The 21,980-nt window shown below is 37.2% G+C and overlaps 2 protein-coding genes across 4 annotated transcripts in view; both read left to right on the top strand.

Moving 5' to 3' along the window:
• Window positions 1-682: 682 nt before the first annotated feature.
• Window positions 683-11,166, top strand: Crag (DENN domain-containing protein Crag). Of its 3 annotated transcripts, XM_018452438.1 has the most exons (19): window positions 1,891-2,218; window positions 2,597-3,196; window positions 3,336-3,919; window positions 3,993-4,233; window positions 4,318-4,588; window positions 4,678-4,769; window positions 4,857-5,107; window positions 5,184-5,354; window positions 5,427-5,555; window positions 5,672-5,918; window positions 5,989-6,139; window positions 6,388-6,591; window positions 6,955-7,182; window positions 7,575-7,670; window positions 7,833-8,071; window positions 8,152-8,410; window positions 8,494-8,898; window positions 9,074-9,243; window positions 9,412-11,166. In XM_018452438.1, exons 1-19 carry the CDS (start codon window positions 1,891-1,893, stop codon window positions 9,546-9,548), a joined length of 4,803 nt encoding a protein of 1,600 aa, XP_018307940.1. In that variant the 3' UTR covers window positions 9,549-11,166. The 3 variants fall into 3 exon arrangements, with proteins under 3 accessions (XP_018307941.1, XP_018307942.1, XP_018307940.1); XM_018452439.1 differs by lacking the exon at window positions 7,575-7,670 and having other exon boundaries at window positions 683-2,218; XM_018452440.1 differs by lacking the exons at window positions 6,388-6,591; window positions 6,955-7,182; window positions 7,575-7,670 and having other exon boundaries at window positions 683-2,218.
• A 1,565-nt stretch (window positions 11,167-12,731) lies between these two features.
• LOC108725422 (unc-112-related protein) overlaps window positions 12,732-21,980 on the top strand; it is a 47,044-nt gene continuing 37,795 nt past the window's right edge. The window contains exon 1 of the mRNA XM_018452443.1: window positions 12,732-12,870. Within this exon, the coding sequence (XP_018307945.1) occupies window positions 12,732-12,870 (139 nt within the window). The remainder of the gene's footprint in view (window positions 12,871-21,980) is intronic.

The following is a 21,980-nucleotide window of genomic DNA, read 5'->3' as shown; positions in this document are numbered from 1 at the left end:
AAAATATTAAAAATATTAAAAATATTAAACATTTAAAAATATTAAACAATACCTTTATTAAATTAGTATTATTTAATAATATGCAATGAACGCGCGAAATGAAACAATTAAATAGAACATCAGAAAAAATGTAACAGGTGAGATTATGCCAAATCTGTTGCTATAATCTCATCTCCTCCCTATTAAGGGATGCATTCCTTTTCACGCGTGATGCGCGTGATGTATCATTTTTACCCTTTTTTAATATTCGGTGAATAACAAGGATAAAATGATACATCACGCGCATCATGCGTGAAACGGAAAACACTATCTCGCTATAAGATAATTGCTGCAGCTGATTTGTTAATCATAACACAAATTCCTATCCTTTATCATCGGCGCGTCGAGGATGCACGCACAACTGTTGTCGCAATCTTCGCGCGGTCGTTTACGAACTCGCAACGCATAATTAGCGTAATTGATCCTTGAACGTCATGCATTCGAAACCTCGGCTCTCGTTTACGTCTGTTTATTCCTAGCGATTCGAATGACCCCGGGGGCTTGATGTTTCTAATAAAAGGGAGAAAAAACAAGAGAGAGAAAAAAAAGAGAAACACAGGTACGAAAAAAAGGGGCATAACGCGCGCTGTCCGAGCCGGAGTAAGCCGGAGCCGGAGGTGGCTGGAGCCCTGGAGGATGCAAGGTGAGACCAGGCGAGACGCGGCGCCTATCACACACCCATCGTCCCGGAGCATAGCGCTATCGCGATCGTACGCGAAGAGAAGAGCACGCTCGCCAATCTCGGTTCCACGCCGCGGGACCGCTTTCGAAGGAGCCGCGCCATCGCCACGGTCATCGGCCATTTTGCCAGCGGCCAGTCGGGCCAGTGGGGACTCTTTGGCCATCTGACACTATCCAACACTACCGCACGCCGCCGATCCCTGCAAAGGTTGACGAAGGTGCGTTCTGGTTACGGCGACGCAACAACGCAGTTTTGTCGGTGCGTCACCGCTGCGGAACTCGCGCGACGGCGACCACCCGTATCCGCGGCGCCGCGCCGCCAAGCTCCGCGTCAGTCGCGCACGACAACCAACGACAACGCGCGATAACGTCGTCCGCGGCCGCGCTTGTGTGTTCCGTCGCGTGTGCGTGTGTGACGTCTAACCTGGTCTAACCTATGGCTCCGTTCTGAAGAGGGAGAGCAACAAACGGGGAGCCCCGTGGACTCGCACGGAGGGATGCGATCGCGACGACGGCCGACGGATCCGCCGGGCGTCGACGTCGGCAAGTGAACGCCGACGCATCCGCGCGAGGTACGCCGTATCCGGTTTATTTACAAATTCCCGAGAGCGAGGTGAGGATGCGGGACAACGCGCGAGGAACGAGGACGTCCACTCCGTAAAGTGAGCTCGAACGATAATCAAGGTATCCGTCGCTTCCTGGTGGATTTCCAAGTCCAGGAGATCGTCTTCTAGATTGTGTGACGCACCTTAACGACTCGACCGAGCTTTATCCGAGCAATAACACAGGCTAGCGCCGAAAAATACTCCACCGTTGCAGCAGACCCGTATTGATGGATAGAGACAAAATATTTTTATAAGATTGGAAGGAGCGCAGGACCAGTTACTACAATGTTTCGAATATTAGTATCACATCTAAGGTGTTGAAGTTAATTGTCCTTGTTGGTATATGAATACTTCTCGCAACGTGCTAGGAAACGACAGATCACATGTTCTTACGAGTGCTACTTATGTGAGAAAGATTGTAGAACAATCAGTCTAGTGCCATGTACAGAAACGTCCTCAGTAGTCAACAAGATTGACGGCCGTTATACCCATGTTATAAGGTATACGGAAAATAAAGAACCAAAAGAATTTTGAATGTTTTGGTAATCTGTCCTGTTTAGAAAATATGGATGACAGAAGGGTAGCGGATTATTTTGTTATTGCTGGTCTACCTGGTCAGGATGACGAGCTTGGCGAAGATAATGAGACTAACGATAAGCTGGAGGCTTGGTGTCAGGAAGGCACTCATCTCAAAGATATGCACATGCCGCCTCCTATCACGGATCTTGCCGTAATATTCCCTGCACTGGGAGAACATTGTCCGGAAGGATACACACTTTTAGAATATACGGTATCCGGTTTTCCAGCAGACTTAAATCATGGGAGTTTACGAACAAACGAGTGTTACTTGTGTTATAGAAGAGGGCGGGATAAACCTCCCTTGGTTGACATTGGTAAGAGAGAGGAGCATCAAATTAATATCTAGTGAATTCAGTCACTTGCATTACACTGTATTAGTACATACTAAAAGCTGCCATATATGGAATAAAAGTAAAGTTAAACATAAAAGAATATAAATATTACATATTCAGTAATGATATTGTCACATTATTACATATGCATGTATGTCAAAGTTGATTATGTTATGCCACTGCATTTAAATACTTTCTATAAAATAGCTTTTAATATGTATATTAATTTAGTATAATACGAGTGACTAAATTTGTCATAAGAATTAAAGAACAAACATTGTGAAACAATATACAAATCGATTCTAAATATTGTCGAAATTATTACTAATTGTGTTATCTAAATATCATTTTACTTTGTAGGTGTAATATATGATGGAAAAGAACGTATAATGCAAGATGCTGAAATGGTACTAGAGACCCCTAAAGGCCATGTGGCGAATGTGAATAATTCTACGTCAAAAATTTTTGTAACATACAGACGAGCAAGTCGGAAGATGCCTTGCAATTCCCTTGTGGTTACGGATATTTGTGTTATCTTGACAAATAAAGGAGAGAGCCCTCCACACGCTTTTTGTGTTATTAATAAGAATTTGAACAAAGGGATGCTGGGCAGCGACGTATTTTTGTGTTATAAAAAATCTATGAATCGCGCTAATTTAGTATCGTTTAAACCAGCGATACTCTACAAATATCCCATGGTAGATTACAACAGTTTCGTCTTTCCTAATTCTGTCGCCATGTTTTGTCTACCGATGGGTGCGACTATAGAATGTTGGCCTAAAGTAGCGTGTAAACCTAAGCCGGTATTCTCGACGTTTGTTTTAACGGTTGCCGATGCTGCTCAAAAAATATATGGTTCAGCAATAACATTTTACGAGGAGCTTCAAATGGAGCCCGATACTTCAAACTGCAAAAATAGTCAGGAGATCATGGACACAGTTGAAAATAATAAAAACAGTGGTACAAATGCATTTTATAATCTTAATTTGATAATCTTTGACTTTTCTATAGATAATCACGAATCCATATATAATACAGAGTAAAAAATATTCCGATGTGTGTATCCTACTTCATTATATAATATCTTTTTTCATTTCAGATAATATGGAGATAACTAAAGATAAGCCGCAAGTGAAAATGAAGATGTTTAAAAGATTTGGCATACTGAAGAAGCTTAGTATCTTGGAACTGGAAAGATTGCAATACACAGATCCTGCGAGCCAATCACTGAATATTAGTAAATCCATATGTATACTATCTCACTGGCCATTTTTTGACACGTTCGAGAAATTTTTGGTTTTCCTGCACCGCATGGTGAACGATAAGCCGCAGAGTGTCCCGATCGAGAAATATATCTCATATTTTTTATGCGACATACCGTTTCCGAGTCCGCAACGTCCACGAATCTTGGTACAGCTCAGTAGTCAGGATAGATTAATCTTGACTCAACCGGAGGATTTAGCTCTGCCTAGATCAGGCGCAAGTTTCAGACAACTACTGATAAACTTGGGACCTGACAATTGTTTATTAATACTGTTATTAATATTGACCGAGCAGAAAATATTGGTTCACTCCTTACGTCCGGATGTACTAACTTCCGTTAGCGAGGCCATTGCCATGATTTTGTTTCCTTTTAAATGGCAATGTCCTTACATACCATTGTGTCCTCTAGGGTTAGCAGAGGTAACGTATACTAAGTTTGCATTTTTTGTACTATATACAAAAAGTGGAAAAATAACTATTATTTAAATTGCAGGTGTTGCATGCGCCATTGCCATTCCTGATCGGCGTGGATTCAAGATTCTTTGATTTATATGATCCTCCTTCTGATGTCAACTGTGTAAATTTGGATACGAATAACATTGCAATATGTGACGATAAAAAATATTTAAATGTTAAATTACTACCTAAAAAGGCAGCTAGACAGCTCAGAAATTGGTTAGAGCTTTTGTCCTCCAAAATAATTTCATGGGGAAAAATTAACTGTTCTCAAAAAGGTATATTATTATTATTATTTACTTATTTTTTACTACCCTTTTTTATCTATTAATATTAATTTATATATATTATTTTCATATTAGATAGAGAAGATGAAGACTTTAGCGTGGATAGAGAATTTCAACAAAAACGAAAGGAGCAAGCTTTAGAACTTGAAATACAGGATGCTTTCTTAAGATTCATGGCGACGATTCTCAAAGGATATCGAAGTTATCTGTTACCAATTACAAAAGCGCCTACCGTAGGAACAACAGATCCGACAAGTTTATTTAATATCCAAGCGTTTTTGAGAAGTCGCGATAAAGCCCATGCTAAATTTTACACCATGCTTGTCAGAACGCAAATGTTTATAAGGTGAATTCATTTTTCCTCATCAATTCTATTACAATATTATTCATGACATATAATCATAATTTTATTCTAACAAAAATGTAAATTGATAGGTTCATAGAAGAAAGAAGTTTCGTATCTGATATGGATATGGCAGGGTTAGCGTTTTTCGATGAATGCACAGAACGAGTCGAGGAGGAAAATGGTACGAATAAAGTTAAAATACATTTTTCTGTGTTATTAATGCACGAGATATTGCGTAATGGCTTTTTATTCCTCGTTTAATTTTCAGTAACGCTTTTGGAACTGGATGAATCTCAACATAGTGAACGTACAGTATTTATACCTCCACCTGAAGCAGGAACAAATCAAACACCAATAATATACAAGTCGTTCAAGTTGGACCCGGAACTAATGAGGCCTCAGAAGAATTTTTGTTTAAAGAATCCCTCTCTAAGTGCCTTTGGTATGGTACCTGGAAGTCCTATGGCTCGTAGAACGAAGCATGAAATCAAAGTTGCTCAAAGGATGGCTCGAAAACAAGTAAATAAAACGATTCTTTGTACGAAAAAGTAAATTCTTACAAGCAAATGCATGTGTGATTTGTTACGTTTTTCAGGCTGCAATGCCCGACAAGTGGGGTAGATGCCTGCTTGGTACATGTCACAGTCTTTGGTTTCTGCATTTACCAGCCATGTTACAAGTCTCCAGCCAACCTGCTGCAGTTTTGCATCAAGCCTATGAAATATTGGTCAAAATGCAGAAGTTACGTCTTGATCCTATGGAAGAGGTATAAATATTAAGTTCGACACTTAAAAAAATAAATCTGTTCTTTTTAAATGAACATTTGTTATTTCTGCAGGTATGCTACAGAGCTATGATGCAACTTTGTGGGGTATATGGGCAACCAGTTTTAGCTGTAAAATTATTGTTCCATATGAAACGCAGTGGTGTTCAACCTAATGCTTTAACGTACGGATTTTACAACAAGGTAATTTGTCTTATCTTTTTTAAACTAATAAATGTAATACCGTAAAAAAACACATTTATGTAAAACTTTTTGTAATTATCTTAAGAATTTTATTTAATTGTTTGTCGTATTTACAGGCTGTTCTCGAAGCAACTTGGCCTTCCGATATGACAAACTCAAGTCAGTTAATGTGGAACAAATTACGAAATGTTATCGTCGGTGCAGCTTTATTTAAAAAAGCTGGGAAAAAGAGCGCTAGAAGACGATTGAGTTCTAATGTAGACTTCTTAACCACTGATAAGACTGAATGCATGGAACATGCGCTCTCTCGGTCTAGTCTCGACAGTTCTCATTCTCAGGATACCGAAGCTGCGCACAGTGATTGTAAATTGATTTTTTTTACACATGATAAATCACGTTAAAGTTTTTAAATAATGTTTTTTTTCCCCGGTAGCCACTAAAGGCAGTTCTGTGTCAGATCTACCCGGATTCGGAGCATTCGAATTAAAAGCTAAGCTCCTTCGACAGAATAGCATAGTGAAAGATCAAACAACATTAAGTATCTTACAATCGGACGAATTGGAACAAACACCGAGTAATCCAAGGTATTTTGTTATATATTTATTGTTAGGACTTGTTAGTGTCGCTCTCAGGTTTGCCCCATTCGCTGGAACCGCTTGTTCTTTAGACTATATTGTTTTACTAGTATTACAGTAGCGGATGCAAGCGAGTACTTATTGTGTAGACCATTTTGTCATTGTCAAATCTTACGTAATTAATCTTTCCGTATTGAATTTTACAATGCTAATTTTTGCATGTATAGGCTTATGTAGATGTAATATTTTCCATGTAGGCTAACGCGCAGTGTCGAATCGCCTTTAAAAAGTCCCATACGCACACCAGTTACGGAAAATGACCCATTGGGTGCTCTCATTAATGACGAAACACCGATTGTGTCGCCTTCCGAGGAGAATGATTCAAATTGCTCAACAAGTACTTTAACCGTTTTAAATAATACGACTGAAGAGAGACCAGGAGGGCCGCTCTTATTTAGAAGGTACGAAGATACTCCACATATTGTATTCGCATGTGTGAAACATTAAATATTTAAACGGGAACAAAAAAATGAAACCTAGAAGTAGTATACCGCAGAATCATTTTTGAAAAAGTTATAAGAGCAGATATTTTCTCAAAATAAAGATAAACTTAAGGGAAAAAAGAAATATATGAAATATAATTCATAACCACTTAATGGGAGACTGTTACTGGTAATCAAAGTAATCGCGAGCACAATAAAAATATTTCTTTTGTGGAGAGACAGTTGTGTCTCATGCTTTGTGATTTTCAAAGATATACATTCCATTTGCGTATATGATTTTAAATACGAAAATCACTCTATATATAAAATATGTGTTTACAGCAACATCCTCCCACGTAGTGCGACGTTTCATCAAGCGGTAGATGAAAGTGGCATGACGATGGGTGGGCATTTGCAGAGGAGTGAGACGATGCCTCACTCCGTGGCGCAACAAGGGGAACAGGAGAGAGAAAAGGAGAGACTGGAAATAAGCAGTCTTTGGTCTCAAAATAAGGATAGTGTAACATCCAGCCTCTCTAGCTTAGGATCTAGTCTTAAACTTAGTTTCGGGTAAGATATTTGTGTGTATGTTTAAATTAGTAACATGCACATCGTCTGTAGTCAAATAACACCTCGCGTAAATAGATTACATTTCAATTCCTCAAAAGTGTGATACAATACATTTGCAAGATTTGATTACTTTATGTTTTGTATTCGTAAAAAAATATGCAGGATAATAATTTTTATATAGATTATACTTCGACTTTGTTAAAGTTTATAAATAAACGATATCGATGAGAAAAATAAATTATTATGTATATTTACGTTACATATATATACATAACAAAAGTGATAACTAAATACGTAATTTGTAATCACACTGTTAGAGGAATGTAAATTTTATTTTTATTTGTTGCATGCGCGTTTGAGTTGGTTTTTGTTATTTTGTCCGTTAAATGTAGACGGTACTCCACGGGTGGATTGGCATTTGCTAAAAATAAGGATTTAATATCATCGAATCAACTTATCGAATCTCTTAGTCTCTCCAGCTATATCAGGTACGTAATGTGTATGTTAGTTGCATAGATGCCCATTAGACATGTGCATTCTGCTTTTGTATGCCTCTACATTATTACAAAATACTAAATACATATTTTTAATATGTAAGATATTTCTTCTGCAAATTCCAGATTCTATGTTTCTATTAATTCTTATTTTAGCCCGTCGAGTTTAACAGGAAAAAAGTCAAACGAAATAATACTTGGTGGTTTGAATAGCTTAAAGTCCGCTGCAACGACTGTGGTTAAAAAATTTGACGAAATAAAGGAAGCCATTTCAGCGACAAGTACGCCAGTGAAAAATAAGGAACGTGAACAAAAAATAGCTTACGGAGTATCGCATGAATCTCTAGATTCTCTCACTGATTCCATACAAGATCGAAACGAAACAAGGGCATCTGGTATAGAATATAAATTATGATAATGATAAATATCATATATTTATGTTACACAATAATATTAATCTCTTTTTTTCAATTAGGTGATGGAAATTTAGATTTGTGTCCACTGTACGAACTCGCGGAGTGTCTGTATCCAAAAGGCACTAGAGAGTTAGAGGAACGTCTTGCTATTGAGCTTGTACTTTCCAGTGCCAGTAGATGCCATAATTGCGCTGCCATCCTGTATGATGAGGAAATAATGGCTGGTTGGCAGCCGGAAGATTCCAACTTAAATACAGTCTGTCAATACTGCGACAAAGCTACCGTACCCCTCCTCACAGCTACGATATTAGATTACAGGTGACTAAGCGATCGTAACGTAAGTAATATCATCCTTGATAAAGAGTTATCATTAAGATTTATTTAATATTTGCCTCATGTAGATCCGAAGTAAGTGAGAAGAATAGTGATCCTTTAATGGGAGCACTGGTAGAATTATTGGATCAACCGAAAGAATCGTTGAAACCGATAACCGCACCATACCTAAATCCATTAGTTTTGAGAAAAGAATTAGAAAGTGTGCTGAGTCAAGAGGGGGACGCGTGTCTCACTAAGCACAGGTTTATTCAAGAACATCCAATAATATATTGGAATCTAATATGGTACTTTGAAAGAATTAATTTAACGAGTCATCTACCTGATCTCTGGTTGGATAACGATAAGAACTCAAAACTTCAAAGAACTGTAGGATTGGTGGGTGTTAGAACCATGTGGGACAACGAACGACTCCATATGGATCGTTTACCTATGTATCTCCAATGGAAATCAAATTCCACAGAAGACAGGACGTAAGTTGCAATAAATAATTTTTCAAATCATCACATTGATATTTAAATTTCAAGTGTAAATAGATATTGTAAAAGAATTAACGATTATCTGAATTGGGAAATGATCAGGTTTATTTGTTCTTTGAACAAATAGATATATGAATAGTTATAGTTGCTAATTTTTTTCTTACTCTAGATTGATGCAGACAGTGATAACATATGTCCGTTGCAACGACTTAGCGGAACCTATATTAAGAGTGGCCTTAGAAAGAAGTAAACATCAAACAGGCGATCATCCGTTTTCTATATACAGGGATATTTTGTTTCTGGCATTTACTGTATTAGGAAGAACGAATATTGATCAAGGTGAGGTTATATATGTGTACGTGATTAAAATATTACAATCTTCACTTTATACAAAATTTGTTACAAATTTATACAAAATATTTCTAAAATGATTAATCCAATTATTGAAATATTTATCAAGTTTGATTATGATATTAGTTTGTCTAATAACGATTCTTATTCTTACAGGCGTCTTCGACAGGGAATACAGTTTATCGCTGGAGAAATTTTCCGAGAACGATGAGAAGTTATTGCATAAAATTGATGCTCCGCCGACGATGATGTCAGTGTACTGCAGATACTACTTCAAACAATTAAACGTGTGAGAATCACGCGAGCAGCCGTAATCCCGAAGATGTTTAAAAAAAGATCATCCTGTTTGAGACATCGAAGGGGATGTGATATTGCGCGAATAACTTTCGCGAGTACAATATTCTGTACTTGCACAATTGTGCACGAGACGAATATGCGCGCAAGGAACGATGTTAAAATAGATTTTACGACATCCCAAAATGTCATGACAATGGCGACGTCGGCTGCTACATATGTTGAATGTTTATTATTATCTAACATGGAGGACTATTAATGTTATCGACGATGAATTATGCTCGATGAGTCCGATCTACAGCACCGTTTCTCGAAATGCGATCGGCAAAGTACGATCGGCGTCATAGCGCAGACATGCGAACTAACGTTACCTCATCTTCGTTTTTTTTTTTCATAAGACTCCGCTTACTCGCTGACACCCGTGATACTTGTCTTTGCTTGCGCAAAAAAAAACATAGACGGATCGTCGGATTCGAGCTCACAGTTCTCGAACGTCGATCACATACGCACGCGAAAACTGACGGGAATAGCCATCGGTTGCATCGATATTATTTTAGCGCTAATTGCTAAACTGTCGGTTAAAGTTTCTTTCTTTATTACGGCGATAGAAGGCTGTGATACAGAAATGGAGAAATTGTTAACCAGACTAAGCTATCGACGTTACCGATAACAAAATCAGTCAGTGCAATAGAAGTTGAACGATAATATTTTTAACTAATCGTACATCTCTGATCTTCATATGTTTATAATATAATTGTTTTTAACAGTTATCGACTCTTTCTTTTTTTTTAATTAATGAATCGGGTCGCGCATGCCTCTGTTTTGTGATTCAGTAACTTGTGCAGCGCATTAGCGGTATCTAAGAGTACAACATTGAAAAGTGTTAAGTACCAAAGAATTTACGGACTGTAAAGCGACTGCAAGTTCAATTCCCTCCAGGTGTGCTGTGACCTTAAATACGTTTCAGTCCGACACGTAATATCCGCGATGTAAAGAAGAAAGAAAAAAGAGGCGGTGTTAAACGAGGCAGCGCCTAATACCAACTATTTTTTTTACCGCAAAGAGCGAGAGAGAAAGAGAAAACGCGATGTGAAGTATAGCGTGTGACATGACGAAACGCAGTATTCTTTCCTTGTACTCTTAGGTAGAAACGATCGTTTATTGCACGGCAAAACACAGCGTAAGTATCGTTTTTCTGCGTCCCAGGTGAAAAGTGTTCTTCACAGGGCGTGGCGCGTTAAACTCGACTATTTATCCTCAATGTAAATGCTTAGCATGAGAGTGAATATTTTTATGAATTCTAGACAATTCAAAGCATTTGTAATAGATTAGCGAAACTTAGTTAGATGACGCTGCCCACGATTTATTCTCTATCGAAATGGGATGAAGAGATTATTCGTCGCAAGGGGGAACTCACACGAACGCGGTTTTTCAGTGCCGTGCACTTTTCACCCTGGACAAAATGGATGAATGTATATTCATTCATTACAGTACTATGAATGTAGATTATGAAAATAAAGTCAGTTGAGGTATTTTACAAAGGTCGTCTATTTTCCTTTAGAGAGAATTTTCCGTAGTACCCGCTTTATTGTATTTAAACCAAAATTAATTTCAATTCAACACTATCATTTTAATATTGCTCCTGCATATTTCCTATAACTACTTTTACGAATTCTTTTAAAAGTTTCATGTAAAGAAATTAAATATTTCATACAATCCCGTTTTTTGTTTAAATCCTACTAATTTTATATTTTTGAACAATTTATTAATTTAAATATTAAAATGAGGTTATATCGAAAAGTAAAAATATTTGGAAATATCATATATTGGATATGTAATATATTATTTGATTGTAAAAAGATAAATGAGACATCATAAATTGTTCGTTTCTCGATAATCTCGCTTTAATAATTTATATGCGAAATAATGTAGAGAATCAATTTTTGTAAAAAAAAGTTCTACGTAAGACAAAGATGTGTATATATAAAAAATACGTACTATATATATATATATCTTAATAACAAGAAATAACGTGAAAGTTAAAATGCACGAGATCATGGAAAAAAAATAAAAATTACCGGGAAAGCATTTTGGTAAGAAATTACTCAAATCCAATTGAAATTTAGCGACTTCTGGAAAAGATTATACTGAAGTAGGCCGCGAATTTGAATTTTGTGAGCTAAGTTCTCGACGTTGGAACATTTGTGCAACGAAGAAAACCGCTCACTTCAGTTTGCTTAAGTGAATTATCGGTTCGCGTTATCCTTTGTTCGAAAACTGATCCTCCCTCATCCGATCGGCTTAGAAATATCATCATTTTGAATTTTCCAATTATTATTTGAACACTAGAATAATATCTGAATAAATTTAAATATACTTATAATTAAACGTTCATGAAAATGTGTAGAAACAGGAATACGGGGAGGTGCATCACGAAGTCGCTCGCTTTTGGTCGCAGTGTTCGTCATTCGGTCGTTTCATTAATATCCGCTTTCTCACGTCGCCGTCTCCAAATCGGGCCAAATATTCTCGCTACAACAGCGAGCACGTAACCGTTTGGTTCGAGAGAACGTACATACGAACGCGGCGCGGAGCCGAGCGCGGCCGAGTGACGTCGAAGATGACCGACGCGACGTTGCCCGTCGCGTAGCCGCGTTCGGCTTTCCTGCGCCCGACTTCACTCGGGTCCAAGCGAACGAAGGTGGTGGTGGGTTCGCGCGCACACAGTGCCTTGGTCCTCTCGGTTCCGCCGTTTCGTTTCCACTCGATTACGCACGCGTGTGTATTCGTGTATGCGTGCGTCCAGCGGCGGCGAATCCGGTGGGGCAGGAAGGCCAGCGAGGAAGACCAGTCGTCGCGCGGCAGTAGTGCGTTGCGTGTGGCGGTCGTCGGGTCGTCGTACTCGTCGTCGCCGAGCCCGGACGATACTCACGGTGTGACATGTTCGCCAGACGTTGAACCGCGCGCGAGACTCTCGTTAAGTTACGAGGAACGACCGCGCGCGATCGGATAACGCGCCGGTTAGTGTATCGTGTGCGTGTGCGAAACCGGACCTCTTCGCCGACCGACCGATTTCTCGTTCCCTCCTGTCTGCCGCGTTGACATCGCCGTTCGGCGAAGAAGAGGAAGAAGAGAGAAAGGAGAAAAGAGGAAAAAAAGAGAAGAGAGAAATTGCGTCCGGCATGTACTCCGACGGCCACGAGGTGGACGGCAGCTGGGTGCTGCGCGTCTACGTGACGGATCTGCAGGTCGAAAGAAGTTTACGCGTGAAGGGAGAGCTGCATATCGGCGGTGTTATGCTGCGCCTTGTGGAAGATCTCGGTGAGTACTCTACCAAGTCACACATTTCTCTCTCTCTCTATATTTCTCCTCTCTTCACCTTTTTTTTTCTTCCCCACTTCCTTTCGTCGCGCTACCTCCCGACTTCCACTTTAAAATATAACCGCTGGACTCTGATTTTTCTCGCGTTCGTATTTGAATGTGTACATGACACGTGTCGATGCGTGGAACAGGTGGAATTTGAACTTGTCGGTAGCGCGAGGCGACAACTGCAATTTTGAAGTGCCCGGCAAAATGGCGCGCATGCATTGTGTACGCTTGTTAAAACAGAGCGATGTTGTCACTTGGGGATTTTGTAGGCAATGTGAACCGAATGTTCGTTGCGAGGGAGATCAAAGAAATAATTTACCGAAAATTCACGCTTCTAGATAATACCTTATTCAAAGAAACAAGAAATAGAATCGCGTGGTTGCGAAATTAGTTGGACATGCCGCGTGCAGTTGTGACAGATCGAAATAGGTGCAGTCATTTCTAAACCAATTTCTTCTTAAAATTTCTTTTATTTGCTTAAATATTTATTTGAGAGCCATACGATATATCAATTATATATTAGTAATATATTATATGCATATTTGAAAATAAAAAATGGTTAAATCTTAAATTTAAAAGAGAAATCAATAATTAAACATTAATAATTTGTGAATATGTAATTATTTTTATCAAGTGAATCGTATAAATATTAATTTGGGGGATTATAAGTGATAAAACATAATGTTCATATAAGATTTATTTTATTTTAATATTTGATCATTAATGTCTTTTTTTTAAACAGAAAAATAATTGATAATAAGGGATTTTGCATTTCTCAATTCTTTTAAAAAAAAACTAATTAACAAAAAATTTCACCTTTTATCACTTTGACCATCAATTAACGATTTTTCTGATAAACCGGTTAATTTTACGAGGCTGAAAACATCGATCGCCTTTGCATCGGCACAACATCAGCAATTAGCCAAGCCGATGCAGAACGGTTTTATCCTCGTTGAATTAGCCAATTTCGATCGATTGAACGAGCCGGTTCCCATATCCATCCGTATACCGATGGGTGGTCCGTTCGTTATTGTTGATACAATCGGAAAAGCCGGTGGGAAAGATGAGTCAAAAGATAGAATAAGTATAGCTTAAGACTTTCTCATATAAAGCTTGTATGTAAAATTTTACTGTATCTATATTTTAACAACTTTTTTAATTGTTCATCTGCATTCGATACTCTTTTCAATTACATTTTGTACATACTCGTACATACGCAAATTTGAGAAATAAACCCAAAGAAAGAAACGAGGAAAAGAAAGAGAAAGAGGGAGAAACAGACGCAATTTCTTCACCGCTGCTTTTGTTCGCGGGAATTTGTTTGCTTTCGCGAAATAAATTTTCGCTCGGCATGGAGAATGGCGGTATAAAATTGCCGAACAAACGTAGCGAGGAAACGCTTCCGGTGAGAGGACAATTTCAACGCACTGTTTACCTGACGGCTGTACGATAAAGAATAACTTGTATCTCTAGTGTGACGCCCATTCTCCTCTCGAGTACGATAATGGTAATCTCCCTAGTATTTTCACTGATATTCTTCTTTTCATTCATCGGGTGCACTGCATATTTCGATAAATAAATCAATTCGTCGAAACGCGGCTTTAATACAAAATCAACTCCAAACGAAGAAATTCAATGAAGATTACAGTTTTATGTATATCGACTCAAAGAAACGTTTAAAGGTTTTTAAGAGGTACACATTTTGAACGGCCGTATGTTTATTTAGCTCGTGATGGCATTTTTACTTAATCCAATTATTTTGCGCAGGCAAACGGCATTTTCTATTTCCGAGAAAATCTCATTTTGACTTTGAAAATGATTCTTTTATGACTTTCTGATTTTTGTTCGTGTAAGACGATTGTCTTTTGCAGAGAGAATTACATTTATCCTTATCCGGTCTAAGTAAAATATTTATCCCAATAACGCCGAGCTCTTCGCATGAAGGGGGATCGTCGTGACTCATGAATACGTTATGACGCGAAGTAACGAGTGCAAATGCATTATTCAATCGCGTTTCCGCGAAATCGCCGTGAGTCTCGAGGGATGAATCGCGAATGGACGTCGCTGAAAAAAATTAACATCAATTCAATTTGTTGTTCGCGATAATTATTTTAGAAACGTCGAAGATTAGTAATTTGTTTTTGATATTCAATAATTAATCTTGTCATAATTAATTAGATCTCGTTCTAACAACATTGATGGACTGAAAGGACGATTTCGCTGAAGTATTTAAAATTGTAGCTAGATACAGATCTGAAAATAATTTTGTTGGATCATTAAAATAATTATGTAGTAAAAATGTAGGAGACTCAACTTGGTTACTAGAATGTCAAAACTTTCTGCAGAGCATTGCTCATCATGCTTGAGATTTCTATATAAATATTTGATGATTCAACAAAATTATTTTCAGATCTGTGTATTTAGTTAAATTTTTTAATATTTTAGCAAAATCGTTCTTTCCGTGTGAATATTAATTCCGTTTAGTTTACAGTATAAGTTTAAATCTAATAATTATTCAAATTTGAGAGCATCCGGGAAATAATCGATTTTTAAGGGAAAAGGGCGTCAGATATTAGATACGAAGCAGAGCCAGGTAGAAAACTCCGGCAGCCATATCTTTTGTTGACTGGTCCTCTTACCTTTTTTTGCCTCCGCCGCGCTGGATCCAACAGGTTAGCGTGGCCATGCAGGTTCTCGCCGCATCTCGCCACTCGACGATTCCGAACCGGACCGACGCGTATTACCGGCCTATGTGTGGCTGAGTCTTATGTAAATACACCGGGTGTCCCGGAGTGCACGTAGCCACAAACCGACGTGTCGCAATGGGTCACGCGTACTTGAACGATTTTCAGTCGAGTGTGCGGGGCATTGTAAAAAAAGAGAGATTCATTTAGAGGGTACGCGATGTTGAGAGAATTTAGTAATAATAGAAACACTTAATCACACGGTCGGAAGATCGTCCTCAAACTGGAGGACCTGACCGATTTTGGCAAAATGGATGTTCTTTTTTAACACTTCATTTATACCTGAGAAACGAAAGGTAAATAAGTCTAAATCATATGTTCGATTGTATCGTTGTAATCTGGGAAACAAATTCTGTATTGTATGAAAATCTCTGAAGCAGTTACTTGAAAACGAACTGAACAATACAATGAATCTATATTGAACTTGTTATAAGAATGAAATCACCGTATCACTTGAATAAAATTTACATATTTCTAACATAATAAAAAAGCACTGTGATTTACATTTTATATTAAAATATGCGAATTTTAACTTGTATGAATTTTATGCTTATTATTATGTTTATTATTATATTTAATTAATCTAATTTTAATTAAATTTTAATCTTAAAAGCACGTCTATAATTTTTAGACCATTTTGGTGCGTCTGATGGAAAAAGCAAAAATTGTTTTTGTATTGTTTATGTTTGTCCAGATTATATATAGATACAATAGCTGCGTTCAGCAGAAAAAGCAGCTTTGCAAATGTTGTAAAATTCTTTAATATAATTAATCTTGCTCCTCACTACATGTAAATGTATAAACCAATCATATTCAAAAATTTTACAACAGTTAGAAAGCTGCTTTTTCTGCTGAACGCAGTCAATGAACGAAGTGGTCGAGATAATTTTGAAGCGGAAAGGACAATGTTCAGAAAATGGAACGAAGGAAGTATAAAACATTCAGGTATAGAACGTCTGCCCTTTGCCTGACAGCAAAAGAAGCGATAAAATACCATATGGCCGATTATAGATATCGAAAGATTTTTACATAACAAAGAATATTTAAAATAAATGGTGACAATATGAGTTGAGAAATTCGGTTAAATATAGAAGCTAATTATTAAATCGGACGTAACATTGTATACTCGTATCTAACAATATATTTCGGTATGTTGCCCTTTTATAAGAGAGAACGTTTATCAGTCATAAAATTAAATTGTAAACGGTGTTTGTTTTCTTATAAAAGTGCTTAGATAAAACTAATACAGCAGATAACAATAACTGCGTTACGCGGCGAGAGGAGAGTCGCGCCTACGGATCAAGATCTCGATCAGCTGTCTTTCCTTTTTTAGTCACTTCATCATTCTAATTTGTCCATTCCATAAATTCCGCACTACAATACGTAAACACATTGCGTAAGCGTCTTCAAAGTAACTCAATCATATTTCGCGTTATACAACATTCATTGGCACATTGCGAAATGGAGATTTTCCGTTTCGCGAAATTTTATCTTGTCTCTCGAGACTTCAGATATATTTAAAATCATATTTAATTATATGTGCCTGTTATATTTAATTATAATATCATAAGCCTGTATGATTTTCCATCGAAGATTAAATCATATGTTATAGAAGATAATTGAAATTCCGAATCGAGAATCGGCCACGTTTAGTGAGCGTTCTCGTTCGGTTAGGTCGCTCGGTTGTTATCGAAATCAGCTTCGTGTAATTGACGCTCGCTGGTCAGACACGTGGTTTCGTGGGGAGAAAAAGTTGAGATACCCGAGCCGATGTACCGTACGTCAGTAACTCGACGACAAGACTGCATTCTTCTTACGACTCTTCCTCGAAGCCAAAGCTCCGGCATCGCAGGGCTCCTTTTCGTCACCGCGAATTCCGGGACTCTGAATTTAAAACGCACGTCACGCGATTGTTTAATTAAAAGCTAAAGTCGCGAGGACGTTAAAATCCGAATCAGAAGACATTTTAATGTTAAAAAGCGATGTAGATCACCATTACTTCGAACTCTGCAATTGTAAGACAGTTTCTTCGACGACTCTATGAATTTTTGGAGTGGATTTTGCTTTGTTTTGTTCATGGATGGCAAGTTCTTTTGTCTCTGGTACGCCATCCATAAATTTGTCACGACGTCTCGTTACTCTCGTTGTCAGATAAAAAGAATGCGAAAGGAAAGGAAAGAAAGAAAAAAAACACGCAATGGGCTACTGCACGCGAATTTTCATGTGGATTTCCTTCGAAGCGACAAGCAGGCGAAGGTGAAATCCGAAGGTCGGCTCACTATGAAGCTGTTAAGTTGAATTATCTGCTCGGATTACGTGTACAGCGTCGGATTACCGTAATTTCATATGGCGTCGGCTACCTTACGCGAGTCGCAGGCGAAACCCTGATTTTCATGAAAACAGCCATACAATGTTTTATTGTATATCCTATAAAATATCTTATTAAACGGTGTAGATTTTTACAGAAAGTTTTAGCCTTTTCAACAAAAAAAAAAGAATCTTTAACAATGCATTTATCTACTGCGTTGAGTCTTCGAACAACACAGTTTAATCGCGTTGTACAATGCGACTTTTTAATGCTTCTTGAAATACGATATTTTATAGAAACAGCAGAAAAAAACGTTTAGAAATACAATGAAAATACAATTTTTTTGGCTGGTTTGCCTTCGTTTAGGGCAGATATTTCTCTCAACTCGGTTGGTCCAGATGGTGGCAAACACTTCTCGAGAAGATGTGCATTGTAGTGGCACCTGGACTGTTTCGCCATTTGGAGGTTGTCTCTTACGGTACTTCGTACGAGTCGTGCAAAACGCGTGCGAAGTCATGCAATCGCGACCTTTCTACCCTAATCGAGCTTCTTAGATTTTCTAATTTACATTCACATCGATTTTTTTATATCTATTAAGGAGGAGAGCATCTGCTGCCACATATATTTTGTATTGGAAAAATCTTTCTTTTATTTGATATACAAGATACATTTTCTTCAAAAAACGACCTGGAAAGAAACATTTGTCGTTTCTGCTGGAATTTATAACTTTTATAAATGAAACCACGTATTGTTCGCTCACGTATCGTCTCGATTGTAAATGAGAATAGAGGAAAGAGGGTGACGGATGTGCCGTAGATTAGGGAGTGATTTAATTCTGTTTGCACGTGATATTGGATCGAAGGATCCTATTTCTTCTCAGAAGGAACTTAAGAGGATTAAGCTATCGTCCTTGAGATGCTTTTCGAAAATGTTATCCGAATGAGTGACGTATTTAGTTCCCTGTTTATTTATCGATTTTTTTGGATATATATAAAAATTTTATTCTACTCTCTAAATCTGAATCAGTGGATAGTCACTAATTACCCAGTGGCATACTTGGCACTGATAATCAATGAAGTTCAATTAAAAAAGGAAGAATGTTTGAGCATTATATAACTAAAATATTGATATCTGCATGTTAATTTCAATCTTCCAATACCATATTCATTGAATTTATGCACTAAAACAAGGTTGGTTAGATCACATAATAAAGATCAGCTAGGTTAGGGATCTCACATTTCATTCACTGATTACCAGTGGCATACTTGGCACTTATCAGTGATTATCCACTGATTCAGATTTAGAGAGTGTTTTTTATTTATATTTCTTGTATAATTATCTCTTTATTGGCTGTACAACTATATCTGGAGACACGATGGTGTCTCAGCGTTAAGCCAAGCGCAGCGACGCTGTCGTGTCTCCTTTACGTGAACCGACGAGTTGCGGCAGACTAAGGCCCAGTTCCACAACTCACAGTTAATTCTTAACCGAGGTTCAATTTGTTTCTCATCTCTTTCCAATTCTAGAATTAGAAAAAGACAATGAATAAGTTGAACCTCGGTTAAGAGTTAACTGTGAGTTGTGGAACTGGACCTAAGACAATCGGATCTCGGTTTCATATACGATGTGACTTTTTTCGATCGTAACGAAAGTCGTATTCTTGTCGGAATTGTTTTACAACTCCTATAAAATTGTAATATCGTCGTTCGAGAAGCATTCACTGTTAAATCTATAGTGTCAAATTTAACTATCGTTTTGGTAAAAAATAATTATATATTTAGTAGGAACAGTGGCGACTCACGTTAGGTTAAATTTGACATTATAAATTTAATAGTGTTAAATGCATTTGCATCTTACATTTTTTGTAGTAATATTTTCTTGTCAAGGATATCTTAACTAGAATAAGACTATATTCTACTAAAATTTTTTTTTGGTGCGATAATCTTCGACTTATTCCTTGATCTTTTAAAGTTTAATTGGTTCGGACGTTCTTACGAGACGATAATTGGCATTGAATTTTGTCGATAATCTTGCTGCCGTTATGAAGAATGCTAATAATGCTCCTAGTTGCTACCAAGGCTTGCGATAGGTCTCGACTCGATTGGTTAGCGTCTATCATGTTAATTGAAGATGACGTTAAGAATCAACTGTGTCGCTTTTATTATGAGTATTACGAATAAACGCGTCTCTTTCAATATACGTTAGTTGTCAATTAAAAGAAAGTAGTCTGGATTATTACAGCGAATACCGTTTTATCTTCAGAATGGCTGCCAATAAGAAAACTTCGAAGCCTGTTTTATTTTAGACATTATATAAATTCTATCAATTTTTATTAACTTTGTCAAGAACACTGACACTATACATATGTTTAGTTTTTTAAATTCTATTATTGCAGATTGCAGACAAACGAAAAACACAAAGTAGCGAAAAGGTATACATATAATATAAATAAATTAAAAAATCCTTTTAAACGCGTCACTTTTTAATCGCATCATGGTACTAAAATACTTTTTACTTTCAAGTTTTATAAATTCTTTTCTGAAAAAGTTAATACGAAAACAATTAAGATTAAGAAAAAGAGAGATATAGAGAATTTTACGAGCTTATAAATAATTAAGCTGGAAACATGTGAAGATTATAAATTTGTCTTCAAATAAGGATCATATTTTGTATGTCAAATACAAATAACGCATAATTTCATTTAACCGCAATGACGATACTTACATATTAATATTATGAATCATAAGCAGAATTCTATATGAAATTCTTTTCTCTTGACGAAGCAAGTAAATGATTACTGAGTAAATGATTACCAACGAATGTTCTGAATAAATAATTATGTATATCTTTAAACTGATGAAACTTTTTAACCGTGATTGATGCGTCAGACTTCTTAAACTTCGAGTATCTTTCTACTGTATTATTTATATAGAAAAATCTCGTTATATATATAATTTAATAAAAATCTCACTATATATATTTGATAAATTGGAATTTTTCTATTCCGAGAACTATTTCAATTTAAGAACTTTTCTGATTTATGATGCGTTCACGGTCAGCTTAAATTACGTATCACGTATGTAACCGAGAATTTTTCATTCGCATATGAATAATAGTTGTACCGCGAGCGCGTGACTTCACAATCCGACGAACGTGCCGGTTTCGTAACCGAGCGAGTGAATCATGCGCGATAGAGACGCGATAGTTGTTCTTCCAAATAATTCGGGCGTGAGGGATCCGTCTGTGCGTGTCGAGAGCATAGCAACACATTCTGCTGGACTGTAAATATTCGAGATGCGATGATGAAAGCCCGGAATGATTCGACACGCGCCGCGTAAACGAGGAAACGGCGATGGCGACGGCTGTTTTAGTACCCCACTCCGAAACCTTGACCGAGTGACTTCATTATTGCGGTTTAACGGCAGGATGAACCTTATAAGTCAATGAGTTGTGACGAATTCACGACAATTAACACGAATTCACGGTGATACGAACCCTCGATCATCGTCAAATTTAAGAGTGTTACGAAACCCAATATTAATCAGGGATGGACAAAATCGTATTCACAAATAATATAGTTAACGAATGAAAGGCTTTTTACTTATTATAATATACGAAACTTTCCAGTTCGTGCTCATGACATTTTAAAATGCAAGATTCCGTAAGCATGAATTTAATTTGCATAACTAATCAGAGACCCTATTCTGTTACTCTTAACAGTAATGATATTCGTTATGTCATTACGCAAGTTTTTTTTATACATGGTAAACAAGCTGTGCAACGACAATATAATACATTATCGTTAAAAGTTACAGAATCAGGGTACTGAAATTTTTTTTAAGAGAAGCCTTCACGTTCGATTTTTATCGTACGAATACTTTTAAAAATAGCACAACAGGTTTTTGATATTGTCCTTGACACATATCGCACTGTTTTTTTAGTAGACAGGTAATGTCCTGAAAATACGACATTCACAGAATACATGTCGTATTTTTTATTATATGAAAAAT

This window comes from Mycetomoellerius zeteki, unplaced genomic scaffold (genome assembly GCF_001594055.1).
Source record: "Mycetomoellerius zeteki isolate Tzet28-1 unplaced genomic scaffold, Tzet1.0 scaffold345, whole genome shotgun sequence".
Taxonomy (NCBI): domain Eukaryota; kingdom Metazoa; phylum Arthropoda; class Insecta; order Hymenoptera; family Formicidae; genus Mycetomoellerius; species Mycetomoellerius zeteki.
Note: the sequence above shows the minus strand (reverse complement) of the source record. Positions and strands in the feature narration are given on the sequence as shown.

Coding starts and splice junctions, on each gene's coding strand:
- Crag (XM_018452438.1), top strand. CDS start 1,891: ATGGATGACAGAAGGGTAGCGGATTATTTTGTTATTGCTGGTCTACCT. Junction 4,589..4,677: donor AGAACGCAAATGTTTATAAG/GTGAATTCATTT, acceptor GTAAATTGATAG/GTTCATAGAAGAAAGAAGTT. Junction 8,072..8,151: donor AAACGAAACAAGGGCATCTG/GTATAGAATATA, acceptor TTTTTCAATTAG/GTGATGGAAATTTAGATTTG.